At 38.2% G+C, this 12,841-nt stretch overlaps 1 protein-coding gene and 1 long non-coding RNA gene across 2 annotated transcripts in view; one reads left to right on the forward strand and one right to left on the reverse strand.

Annotated features, from left to right (window-relative positions):
• The first annotated feature begins 1,853 nt into the window (after positions 1-1,853).
• LOC103375035 (uncharacterized) lies at positions 1,854-4,658 on the forward strand. Its single transcript, XR_521174.1, has 2 exons — positions 1,854-4,037; positions 4,070-4,658. It is a non-coding gene; the product is annotated as an uncharacterized LOC103375035 (long non-coding RNA).
• The window catches only part of gnsa (glucosamine (N-acetyl)-6-sulfatase a), a 16,275-nt gene continuing 7,582 nt past the window's right edge, over positions 4,149-12,841 (reverse strand). The window contains exons 5-14 of the mRNA XM_008305223.1: positions 12,722-12,820; positions 11,965-12,132; positions 10,936-11,018; positions 10,662-10,780; positions 10,456-10,559; positions 8,454-8,555; positions 7,975-8,085; positions 7,775-7,885; positions 6,751-6,911; positions 4,149-5,222 (exon numbers count right to left, since the gene is read on the reverse strand). Coding sequence (XP_008303445.1) covers positions 5,147-5,222; positions 6,751-6,911; positions 7,775-7,885; positions 7,975-8,085; positions 8,454-8,555; positions 10,456-10,559; positions 10,662-10,780; positions 10,936-11,018; positions 11,965-12,132; positions 12,722-12,820 — 1,134 coding nt within the window. The 3' untranslated portion in view covers positions 4,149-5,146. The remainder of the gene's footprint in view (positions 5,223-6,750; positions 6,912-7,774; positions 7,886-7,974; positions 8,086-8,453; positions 8,556-10,455; positions 10,560-10,661; positions 10,781-10,935; positions 11,019-11,964; positions 12,133-12,721; positions 12,821-12,841) is intronic.

A 12,841-nucleotide genomic window follows, 5' to 3' on the forward strand; every position in this document is an offset into this window, starting at 1 on the left:
TAGATTGTTAATGGTAAGCGCAAATTCTGACACTTTTGGACTTTTTAAAGTGCGCCATGAATGAACTAAACCAGTCTGTTCTGTGATCTCTTGAGAATCTCTTTATTTGGACAAAGTCACAAGCCAAAAATACATCATCATCATCATCATCAAAAACTACTCTGAAAAATAAAACTAAAGGGTGCCAAAACAACAAAACAGTTCTGACAGATTGGAAAGTGCATCAGTGAATTGAAACAAAGTGAATCGGTATTTCTTTTAAAAGTAATCACACACTGTTCAGTCCTGTGGCTTCAGGAAGAGTTTGACTCACATGAAACGTTAAATTCAGTCCAGTCGCGACTCAGAACAGGTTGAATTCAGAGGAGGAAAGAGCTGCGTATGATTATTATCCAAGAACAACAACAGTAGCGACAGAGCTTCACAGCCGGTTTGTCAGTGATTTAAAATAGTTTTCAATCAAAATTAACACACAGAAACAGATTCCATCATTTACAACAAATGCCAAGCGGATGTAAGTCGATGAAGAGTTTGTGAAAGTCATCGTTCTGCTTTTAATACTCGAGAATTTCCCTCTAAAGTCTTTAAATCATCTGCAGAGACTCAATCTTTTTTCAACAGGCAGCTTTAAAGGAGTTTCTACACATTCACTTTCTTGCTGAGAGTTGGATGAGAAGATTGACACCGCACGTGTGTTTAATAAATGTAACGCTACAGCCAGGACGTGGCTAGTTTAGCTTAGCATAAAGACTGGTAACAAGAGTAAACAGCAGCTCTAAAGTTAGCTAAATCTCATTTCAGAGGCTTCTGAGGTACTGGTGGGAGGATTTTGCTTGTTATTTGTCAGGTATACAAAGCTAAGCTAATTCGCTGCTGGCTAGGTGCAGCCAGGAGAGTGTTAGCTTAGCTTAACGTAAGGACTGCAAACAAGGGGAAGCAGTTTGCCTGGCTTGGCCTACCACTTCAAAAGCTCACTAATTGTCATTTAGTGGTCTTGGTAGGCAGATTTTGTTTGTTGCCAAACCTCATGATAAGCTCAGCTAATAAGCTATTGGCTAGCTACAGCCAGGAGACCATTAGGTTAGCTTAGCAAAAGCAGTTTGAAAACCCACTAATTGTCACTTCAGGGGGCTTTAGAGGTTCTGGTAGGATGAGTTTGCTGCATTGTTGTCAGATTTTATGATAGGCTAATCTAATGAGCTACTGGCTAACTCTAGTCAGGAGACCATTAGCTTAGCTTAGCATAAAGAATGCAAAAAAAGGAGAAACAGCTTGCCTGGCTCTGCCTAATAGCACCTCTAAAGCTTGTTAATCATCACTTTAGAGGTGGTGGTAGATGGATTATGTTTCATCTTTATGCTATGCTAAGCTAATTAACTGCTGGCTAGCTACAGTCAGGAGCTTAGTATAAAGACTGGGAACAAGGGGAAGTGGCTCTAATGCCTCTGTCTACTTTAGATCTAAGGCTCGATAATTATTACCTCAGAGGCTGTGGTCGGAGGATTTTGTTTGTCAGTTTTTATGCTAAGCTAGGCTAATCAGTTACTGGCTTGCTACAGTTGGGAGATTGGTAACTTAGCTTAGCATAAAGACAGGGAAGGAGAGGATCAGCACATCTACAGCCCGTTAATTGTCACTTTAAAGGTGCTGGTATTAGGATTTTGTTGGATTGTTGTTAGTTTTAATGCTAAGCTAAGCTAATCCGTTACAGATACACAAGAGTGGCGTCAACCTTCTGTTTTTGGCAGGAAAGAAATCGTGCGTATTTCCTGAAAATTTTTTTTTGTTTAATCCTAAATATATCAGCTTTTAAAAATCCACAACCTTTTGCATTTTAAGATTTTAGTAAATTACTTTTTTGTAAATAAAAGTATTTTATGGCATAAAAATAAACATGTTCCAACGTCAACAAAAAGAAAAAAAAAGTTCCCTTAACGTTTGAAGAAGGTCAGCTAGTTAAAGCATTCTTAAATTTATTTGATTTTTTTTTTTGCAACTTTACATGTTCATTGATTGAAATGACTTCATTTGGCCTTTAAAGTTCTCACATCTGACCCATAAACTAAAATAAATTATAGTTCAAACAACAATTGACCTAAAGCTGAGCTGATTAAAACCCTGATGCTGGAAAGAGGACGTCTTTTGGCACCTGTTTGTCTTAAACTGCTGCCTCCTTCTTCCCAGCAGGTCGTTCTCTCCGTACCAAAGTTCATATACGACGCAATTAAATGCTACAAACATGAAATTATTAAAGTTCAATTGTTAGTTTTCCCTAATGTAGAAAGTTAAACTGAAATACATCGGCACACTAATCGATTAAAATCCAGGGACGAAAGGTTAAAAAAAAAAAAACACAACGTAACGACTAAAAGAAGCTTCTGTTTAGGAGGAAAATGAACTAAATTGATATTTAAAGGACATGAAAATCAGTCTGCAGCGTCCGTAATGAGCCGGTAAATCAGATTTATCCGTTTAATTTTGAGGTTTCTTTTAGTCAGACAGCCAACAGAGGTGCTTTTCTAAGACTTTAACTAATTTAACTGCAACATCTGATGTCTGTCTGATCATTTCTAAGCAAAATTTGCAGGCGAATTATGTTTCTGACCTTTAATCACGGCTCGTGCCGGCTGCTCGGTTATGTTTTCACCTTCTCACCACTATGATGTTAATGTGACAGTAATGGCGGGGGATAATTGGAGGTTTTGGTTAATGTCGTCTCCGTGGGTTACAAGGCACTGATTTCTGTTGGTTAGATAATTAGGGGCTGTTGTTCCACTGCAGGAATTCGCGGGTCAGTTTAGAGTGGCACCTTTTCTCAGGGCTGTTTTTAAAAAGGAAGAATAAAGGACCTGCTTTTATTCAGGCGACCCTGAAAAACTCTCAACTAGAGCTTGATGCTGATTGGTTGAACTCTGAGAAAATTTACCAAATAGGCTAACATACTGCAACCATCTTGGCTCTGATTGGGTCAAACTGTGATCTAAATCACTGCATTCACAGGTTTGGTTGTATATTTTGTCACTTAAACTCACAAATCTTTGTCGGTTCTCTGATTTTATTCTACAAGATTTGACTAAAAATAGCGATTCTCGTCTTTCGCGGTGGTCCTCGGTGTGATCCAGCTGCATCTCCAGCGAGTCTCTCATCCGACTCCACCGTTCTGGACTTGCAACCGGTGATATTCTGCGATCGAACCGGTTCTCCGCCAGCTGCAGTCCAGGATAGAAGAGGAGGAAAGACTTGCTGTGGAGGCAGCTGGACGACATCAAGGACTTCCACCTGATCCTGAGACGAGACAGGCTGGTTAGCAGATACATAAAACGTTCCGTATTTGTCGTTTTGTTGCCCTAAAAATTGACATCTCGGTCATTTCACAAGTCTGATCCAAGCTGTAAACATTGGCGCCACCCTACACTCGGCCCTGAGTTCCTGCAGTGGACGGAGGATGTTTTCTGGTGAACTTCTCCTGGGTGCCGCTGTTTCCTAACTCTTTCCTACTCAGCTCTTTTTCTGCATCTTCACGTACGATCACGTTACACTTTTGTCCATCAGATATTTGCTCCGTTTCCTCTTATCGGAGCCCAGAAATGCGAATATTCAGTTGCGCATTTTTTGCGCATTAGGCCAAAGTCTGATGATTGGAAATGAGGATTATTTACTGCAGCATAATTGTCACAGTACCAGACTGCAAAGTTCGGCAGTTTGTGAGCCATCTGATCAATACTGATTTAGTAAACTGTGCGAGGAAGCTTCATTAAACGACGGTGTAACGTGATCGGACCTTTACTGACACTTAAAGCACTTTTTTAGCTGCATTTGTTTGGTTCTCATCAACTTTGGTTGCTGGAAATGATCAACTAAACTTATCATGAAACTTTTGTTCTCAACTGCTTCACATTGGCTGTTAAATCACAGAAAAATTAAGTTAGATGAATATATTAGTTTTTTGTTTTGTTTTTTTCCCCAATTATCCATTTTGGGCTCAAACATTCACTTGATTACTCCATCAAAGGCGTAATTTAAAGAAACGATTAGAAGTTATTCAGTAAAACTGACTAATAATTTTGAGTAATTTCTTCTAAAATCTAAAGATTTACTGTTTTTAGTTAACTTAAGCTTAAACTGTACTGTTTTTTGGATAATTTACGGGTATTTAAAGGAATCATGTTGCTCTGGAAACTTGACTAATTTGGGTAAACAACTGATAACTGGGTTGTTAAAGACAGTTTTAACTTGCTGCCTGCTTTACTGCACGTTGAAAAGCAGCGTTTAAAGGATAATTCTAGCATTTTTATAAGGTTTCCATCTTTTTTGAGTCAAAATAATAATCAGGGATTTTGCCGTCAGCTTGTTACAGCATTCTCGCTCGTATTTGCACCAATTCCAAACATTTTTTGTCACTTTTAATCATTTAAGCTGAAAAAGACGATAAAATTAAACTCCAGGTTTAAAAAACAAACAAAAAATAAACAATTATCCTTAAAGACTGTCTCTTAATTTGTAATAAACAAGGAAAAACGTTAGGATTTACTTTAATAATCAGTTAATAACAAGTTTGTCGAGCAAAATAATTCCTTTAAATGTCTTATAACTGTAGAGACAGATTTGTTACGGGCAATTAAATAATGAGCACATTTTTCGGTTTTAGAAGAAATGATATAAAATAACAGCAAAAGTCTCTTTACAGCTGCAATTTCTCACTTTCTGCCACTTCCAGCAGCAACTTCCAAACTTCCTAAAATTACTGAGAACCACCCAAATGCTGTGAGAACAAACCAGATATATTAGACGAGCAGATGTGAACGCTTTAAACAGATATGAGTGACCGAGCGGTGGTTCGGCGCCAAATAACGCAGAAACGAAGACGGGGTTTGAAATCATGGCTTGCTAGCGTGAACCAGTCTTGAATAATCTCACTTTCTCTCACACCTACTGACAAACCGACTTAACGGCGGCCCGGACAGGAAGTTTAAAAGGCGGGTTTCCACGGCGACCCACCTACATTTTCCCTAAAAATACGCCTCCCATCGATTCCCTTCTCCATCCACCTTCTGGCTCCGGAGGCCAAAATCAAGGCAACAACAGCGGGAAAGGCTGAATGCAGAGAAACACGACACAGCCCTTCTTCCTCCTCCGCCCGTCCTCCTTATTTCATCGTCTGGCGGAGCTTGCTGAGCCGCCAGCTGTGGCTGGTGAACATCTGTCGAGGGTCGAATCTGTACCTGATGGGGGATAAACAGTCCGTTAGTGCTTGTGTGTTGGAGGCAGAATGTGCAGGTGAGACGTAAATCTGACTACAGGTGAGAAAGCAAAGCAGAGAATCAAGACTTAAACGGTTTAAATTGACATATCATCTTCCTTGTAATCATTACTGACAAATTCCAGTAATTTTATTGTGAATTAGTGGAATTTTTACAGTTTTTAATCATGTGAATTATGAATATTTTAAAAACCCAGTTCAGTATCAGTTTGTCGACATATGTGGCATTTTCTCAGTCTTTCTACTTATGTACAACAATAATATCAGTATTGCTATTGACATGTTCAATATTTTACATTTTAGAATTACTACTTGTGTATATTTGTGTTTATTTGTATTATTTTACTTTATTCCTTAAATGTTTGCTGCTGTAATATTACACGTTTCCCCACTGTGGGATGAGTAAAGCGTTATCTTACGTTATTAAAATTCAGTTTTAGGGACAGAAGTTGAAATTTTGAATTGCCCCTAAGGGATAAATAAAGTTATTTGAATTGAAAATTGAACTAGAAAAGATTCTTTTAAAGTAGGTAAAATTCTGCTTACAAAACAGGATCAAATGAAAACTCTGGAGGTAAATTTGCTTCAATGCAGCACACTTGAGTTTAGCCACGTCTTGTTTTTCCAAGGGGCTCTGGTGCATAATTTAGCAGCTGGTTTCTGCTTTTTCCTTTATATCAAGCAGTAGAACGTGGTTGTTACATGAAGCTGAAGCTGGTCACATGTTTGTTGAAGATGTTTCATCTCGTCTAAAAACGCTTCTTGAGTTTTAATTGTCGGGGACTTTTTTAAATCTCTTGCTGGCATAATTAGAGTTCCCTGTTTGCTGGAAGTAGCTGATAAGTGGTGTTGTCGGCCTCCGATGGCCCCACGAGAGCTGTAATGTTCCATTATTTCAGATACAGGGTGAAACATTTTCAAACAAAAAGTCCAGCTGCCTTTGTTTTTAGTGCTACACCCTGACCTGGATGACTGAGAAACCTCAGACATAAATCCAAGAGGAGGAAGAGTTCAGCCAACTTAGACGTAAGTCATTAAAGCAGCTCTGCATGTTGTTCCACTGAAGTTTAACATAATTCAGGATATAAATATAAACTCATCAGGGCTTTTTTATGAGGTGAAATCTGATGGAATCCAAAACAACAGCTCTGCCATAAATTCTACTTTTCCTACTGCAACAAAAACTGAAAATATTTATTATTTAGGTGGTGGTACTGGACTGCTTTACATTTAAAGTACTCCTAATATTTAGTCACACACATGTATCACCTTTATGACGTAAACAAAAGCTTCTTAAAGTAGAATTAGAACCAGAGCGGTTGCATGGATCACATTAGATTTCACTGATGTGCCGATAAAGCAGCTTCAGACAAGCACCTAAACAAAGCTGATTATTTTTGGCTTCTTCAGTTATTCAGGGTCTTAAAACTAACCTCTATCTCGAGGGTGTTTTTTAGTGAAAGGTTAAGCCTCGACGGCGCTGAACTGACCTGGAATCGTAGACGCCGGGGGTCCGACACGACTGCCCGGAGCAGGACTGCAGCATCATCAGCCGGTGGTTCATCTTCTCCAGGATGTCGTGGTCGATGGTTTTAGCGATGTTGCTCAGCTGGTAGGGGTCCGCTGTCACATTGTAGACTTCTACAAACACCTACAGGAGACGGATGTCTAGTTAAAATGTGGAACTAAAGACAATAAAACATGCAAGAAGCATTTTCCAACAGTTCAACAATTTTGAAAATCAGCACATAGTGGAGGCGGTTCGTTTTGCTAATTTATGGTTCCTGGTGACCTCCTGTGACCAGGATTTAGTTTCCCCTACCTCATTATAGATCTACCAGCTACCCTTTAGACACACAGGTGTATTACATCCTCACTGGGAGGAGTTGTGATGAGTAGGTCGAGACGTGATAACGAAAAAGCACCATGTGATTCTTACTTAAATTGAGGATAAAAGAGCCAATCTCATACTAAACAGGCCACGCATATACAAAATAAATTGCCGCTATAAAAGATGAGAGATATAAAGCCGATAGTATACCAATAAAAGACCGAACTCTTCATTTAAAAGAGAGAAAAGTGTCCAATGTATGGAAGTGCAAATAAAACTAAGGGAATAATTAATCCTAAAACAAGCACAAATAACCCTCTAAAGCAAACCAGCAGGTTCAACAGACATGTCTTTAAAAAACATTAAAAATCACAAAAATTCCACCATTTATCAGTGCCAGAAACTAAAAACAGAAGGAATTTGTAGATTTAGAACTTTCCAATGATTCTTGAATTCTTTTTCTAAGCTTAAAATGAAAATAAAAATTTTAAAAAACTTTAAAATGTAGAAAAAATGAACGTTTTGCTTTCACTAGATTCTGTAAAAATAACCTAAAGTTGCACGGCTGCAGCCAAAAGACAAATAGACTTTATATTGTTGTGAAAAATGAGCCCATGGACAAACTGCTCCAGAGGGTTCAGAAACTTCAGCTATAGAGGAAATTAAGAAAACTTTTTCCGTACGTCGTTGTCGTCAAACTCGCAGTACTGCAGGTTGGCAGAAGAGGCCACCGTTCGCACGCAGGCGTAGGTGTTGTTGTACGAGTCCTCGCACACGCAGTCTGGGAAACACTCCTAAGCAAAGACAGAGGACATAATGTCAGTTTTGTTTTTTTTAGCTGCACCAATATTATCACAGCCTCGTTTAGTTCCTCTTTTCGTACCGACACTCCCGGTCCCAGCAGAGGACAGGCCGGATCGGAGACGTTGCTTCCTTCACCTTCGTACTCCACCAGGATGTCTGTTCTCCAGCTGCTGGCATTCATCTTCCCCTCCTGGTAACACACAAAAAAAACATGACATATATATGATGACAACCACCCATCAAGTACAACTCCCAGCTTTATCTTTCTCGTTAGCCCAGCTAATCCTAAGGCCAATTAACTTTATCTTTGTAATGCCGAGTGTTTTTTTAATTCTTTATTAAATCTTTATTATGTCTTTATTTTTAGCTTTATTTCTCTTTGTGATTCTTGTCTGTGACCTCATCTGTTCCTAGCTGCTGTGACATGCACATTCTTACAGTTTAGCTTGTCTTAATTGCCAGAATTAAAGTAAAAAGAACCATGTGTGTTTATCCTAATGATGTCATTTAGCATTAATCAGACATCGTAAAAGAAACACAGGAGCAGAGAGATCTCACCATAACGGGCAGGAAGGACATCCCGTCCATCTGCGTCTTGTTGACGTCGTAGCCGGCGATGTCCAGGATGGTCGGACCCAGATCGACGTTCGCCACCAGCATCTGACAACACAAAACACTCGCTTCAGTCAATTCTGCATGAAACACAAAATAAGAGGCAGAACAACAGAACAGCAGAGTCGATGTTCTTGTGGAAAAAAGAAAAAAGAAACCTGCAAAATACACGTTGTTCTCTATAAATGGTGCAGAAACCAATACCATATGTGGGTCTATCAACACAGTAATTGAAATGACGAAGGAGTTTGTTGTCACATTAATAATCAATACAGTGTCTGCTACTATAATGTGATAAATATATATCATGTAATTTAACTTGCAGCTCCATCAGCACAAAGTTTCCTAAAGACTAAAGCTGCAGAATCTGACAGCAAGTGTTCAGATAATTGTAAATACAAATGTAGATGTAGTGTTTTTTTTGTGCATCAGTGAATAATATGACATTTCTTGTTTTGTATTTGTATGTTTTTTTAGTTAATAAGACAAATTAAAGATTCTGTTCTGGTCTCACTGATTGAATTTCTGCTTATATATTACTGCTTGTTGTAGTTATTCTCAATTTAGTTGTGTTGGATTCATTTAACAGATTTTATACAGTCAACAGCAAAGACTGAGAAACTATGTTTTCTAATGTTACTTGATGCAAATGCACAGTTATTATTTACACACTGGATTGATAAATACTGAGAACTACAGTGTACGATCGATCAGATTTAGAAAAAAGCAATCTCGCGTCATCGCTGGTGGAAACAGTCAAGCTGACAGCTGATAATAAAAATATAAAATAACTGAAAGAGTAGTAAATATCAGAGAGACATTATGTCAGATTTAATTAGGCCTTTATGCATTACTTTGTAAAAAAATTAAAATTTAACCGATTATCCTGACACACCTGACCCATAAATAGAAAGAAAAATCAGAAGATCCACATAAAAACTCGTCATGTCACTGCTAAACATTCAAACACAAACATTAAAACATATGTACAGCTTTAAATCACACACTTCACTCTGATATTCTCTATTCCTCATCACTTAGTTTTGTCTCTTTTATATTCCTGTAAGATTTTGTCTAATTCAAATCACGCCACATAACTACATCCAGTAAAAATCAGAACCTGATGAAACTTCCAGCAGCAGTAATTACTGTTTAAATCAGCCAGAAAAGCCGTTTGACGTTACAGAAAGATCCCTCGACTGAGCTAATGTTTCCATCTAACTTCACTCAGCAGCCAAACCGCATCAGAACATCTGAGGTTTGTTCTGTCAGAACAGATTAAACTCCTGATTTGTCACAGTTTTGCTGCACTTCTGCCTCAATTAATTGAGTTTGTGGTTTGCGTGGGGGAAACTGTTGTTGAACTTTTTCCAGTAAATAAAGCAGCAGCTCATGATTTATGCCCAACAAAGAAGTAAACACAGTATTTAAAGCATTACAAGACCGATTCAATAATAAACATATATAAACATTTTTAGAATACACGTATAGAAAGTGAATTTAGACGATTACAAATACAAACAGATAAGAAATAATTAGATGTAAAATTTGGAATTTGCATTTTTTTTTAGATGTAGATCTCTCTTTCTGCACAAACAATGAAAATTTGCTCGTTTAAATGACAGTCTGCAGCACGAACACAGGCCACAAGCACATTTTTTGCTGTACTTACCTACACTTGTACATCTACTGAGTTGTGCTGCACGTGTCTTTAGCTGCTAGTGCAAGAACTTTCTGCTATTTTTTGTAAAATCACACAAAATGCAGGTTTTAAATGCATCTATCTTTGATTTCTACGTAGCATAGGAAGTCAGAACAAAGCTCAAGGTGTCCAAATAAAGTTTTTCCCTTTTATTTATTGCAAATCTTTGCTGCTTGGACTCTAAAGTGTAAAGAAAATAAAGTTTAAATTCACAGTGTAACAGTGTGTGTGTCTGTGTGTCGGTACCTGGCTGGTCTGGTTGGGTTTGATGTTGGGTCCTCGGACCATGAGAGGAACCCTGATGTCGAACTCATAGAGCTGCCTTTTATCCAGGGGCAGAGAGAACTGACCTGGAAAACGTAAAACAGATCTTTTTCGTGTGATGTTTTATCACCTAATGTGACACATTCATGTTGAGAAAAGCAGCAGGATTTCAAAGCCCACGTCCGTACCGGTGTGGTAGCCGTTGTCAGAGGTGAAGAAGATGTAGGTGTTGTCCAGTTCACCTCTGGCCTTCAACCTATCCACCAGTTTCTCCACCAGGTCGTCCACCGACAGCAGAGTTCGCCACCTGCAGGCCAGAGGAGCACATTACATAGAAGAGGGTAAATTCACATCACAGACGGAGCTTTGATTTGTTTTTTCTCAGTCAAAAAAAGAGGAGAAATGATAATAGAAAGGAGGTGCTATGAAAGGAAGTGAGGGTGTGGAGGTGAAGCGACTGACCGTTTCCTGAAGGCATCATCCAGAAACTGAACGGACGAGTTGGTCATCGGAGTTTTAGCCTGTCTGATCAGCCAGTGTTTGTCCTGAGGAGACAAAGAATGGAAGCTGTGTTGAGTCTCGAGCCTCTCTTGGACCAAAACTCAGCTCTCCCGACAATATAATGACTTTTTATCCTTTTTCAGACACATAATCGTCTTTAAATTCAGACTGATCTATCACAGTGATGGAGAGAGCCACAGCAAACACAAGATATTTGTCCTAAACGTGAAATTGGACAGTACAAGTGTCGTATAATGCACTAATTAACAAAACACTAAATCTAAATTAACAGCTTAGTCATTAAACACTAAAAAATTCTGCTCAGGTGTGACGATATTCTAACAGCAGCTACTTAAAGTCCCTTATTTAACATGGTTTTCTCTGTAGCTCTTCAAGTACAACAACATAATGTGACACTAATAGTCTTTATAACTTTCAGCACAATTACACACACAAAGTGCGTCCTATAATTTGGGAACCATGACTCTTCATGTGTTAAAAAAACTGGCAATGACAGATTTTTGCAAACAGTAAAAGCAAATTTAAACATCCTGTAACAAATTATTAATAACTGCAGCTTAAATTATGTGTGGCCAATGTGAAATCCTAATCAATCCCGTCTCCACATCAGGAATAATTATAATAATCAGAATTATTTTTATTTAGATAACTTCTGAGGAAAGACTCCAACAAACAGCCAGAAGCAACAAACTGAACTTCAGCTGTTAGTCTCAGTTTTACTCATAGAAAAGTCACATCTTATGGACATTTCAGTTTGTAATCGATGTAAAACGAAAGGAAAGTTAATGAGAATTTATGATTTCAGCACAAAAACTGAGTCTTTCGCTCTCTGTGATGTTTTTTGGACCAAGACTGCAGCAGAAATGTGGAAAAAAAGCCTCAAAAATTCTCATTAACAAAAAGGAGTTCAAGTCTCAAAGAGTCTTTTTTTTCTTTTTTATTCCAGTAGGAATGTTTTGCAGCTTCTACCTTCCCGTGGACGTTGAAGTTGGGATCTCTGGGGGCCTTGGTGGTGTTGTAGTGGCTCTGGTACTGAGGGGCTGCCGTCCAGGGGGAGTGGGGGGCCGGAGTGGAAACCATCATGAAGAAGGGCTGGTAGCTGGATTTATACTGGAGGAAGTCCAGAGACATGTTGGCCTGGAAGAGAGAGACGGAGATTCTCATAAAAAATATGAATTTTCACTGATTAGTTAACGAGTTTATGATCAACGGATTTGATTTGATTTGACTTTTAACTTAATTTATCAAGACAGAAAGAAAAATGTCTGGATCCAGCTGCTCAATCATGAGAAATAAAACCAAAGGATTGTCGCACATCTGTTTTATTTATTCTGATTCCTGCTCATCGTCTAACTTGCAAAGATTATTAACGCTTTTGTACTTGACCTTCACTAGCTCACTAACTAATACATTGGCAAGTCTGTTTGAAAGAAATGTCAGTATTATCATTTTAAATTAAATATATTTCGCTTTCGGGGTGAAAAAAGCAATATAAAGAGACATTTTCACACTTTTTAATGATATATGTAAAACAAAACTAAGAAATATCTGATGAATCGATGATAAAATAATCATAATTTTCAGCTTTTATTATCATTATTCTTCCAAAATGGCAAAAAATACAATTACGCATGAAGGAAGAAATATTTGCTTGTATTTTTTCTTGAAGCTTCACAACTAACATCGACTATAAAGTTATAAATGTACAGAATTAAACGTGTCTCACCAGAACGTCTGTCAGATAGTCTTTGCTGTACTCGGCTCCGTGTTTCTGGGCTTTTCCATTCACAGACAGAGTGTAGTTGTAGTATTTAGAGTTCTTCTCCTGGAAAAACAGAATAAAACG

Source organism: Stegastes partitus, unplaced genomic scaffold, assembly GCF_000690725.1.
Source record: "Stegastes partitus isolate 25-593 unplaced genomic scaffold, Stegastes_partitus-1.0.2 Scaffold2442, whole genome shotgun sequence".
Taxonomy (NCBI): Eukaryota; Metazoa; Chordata; class Actinopteri; family Pomacentridae; genus Stegastes; species Stegastes partitus.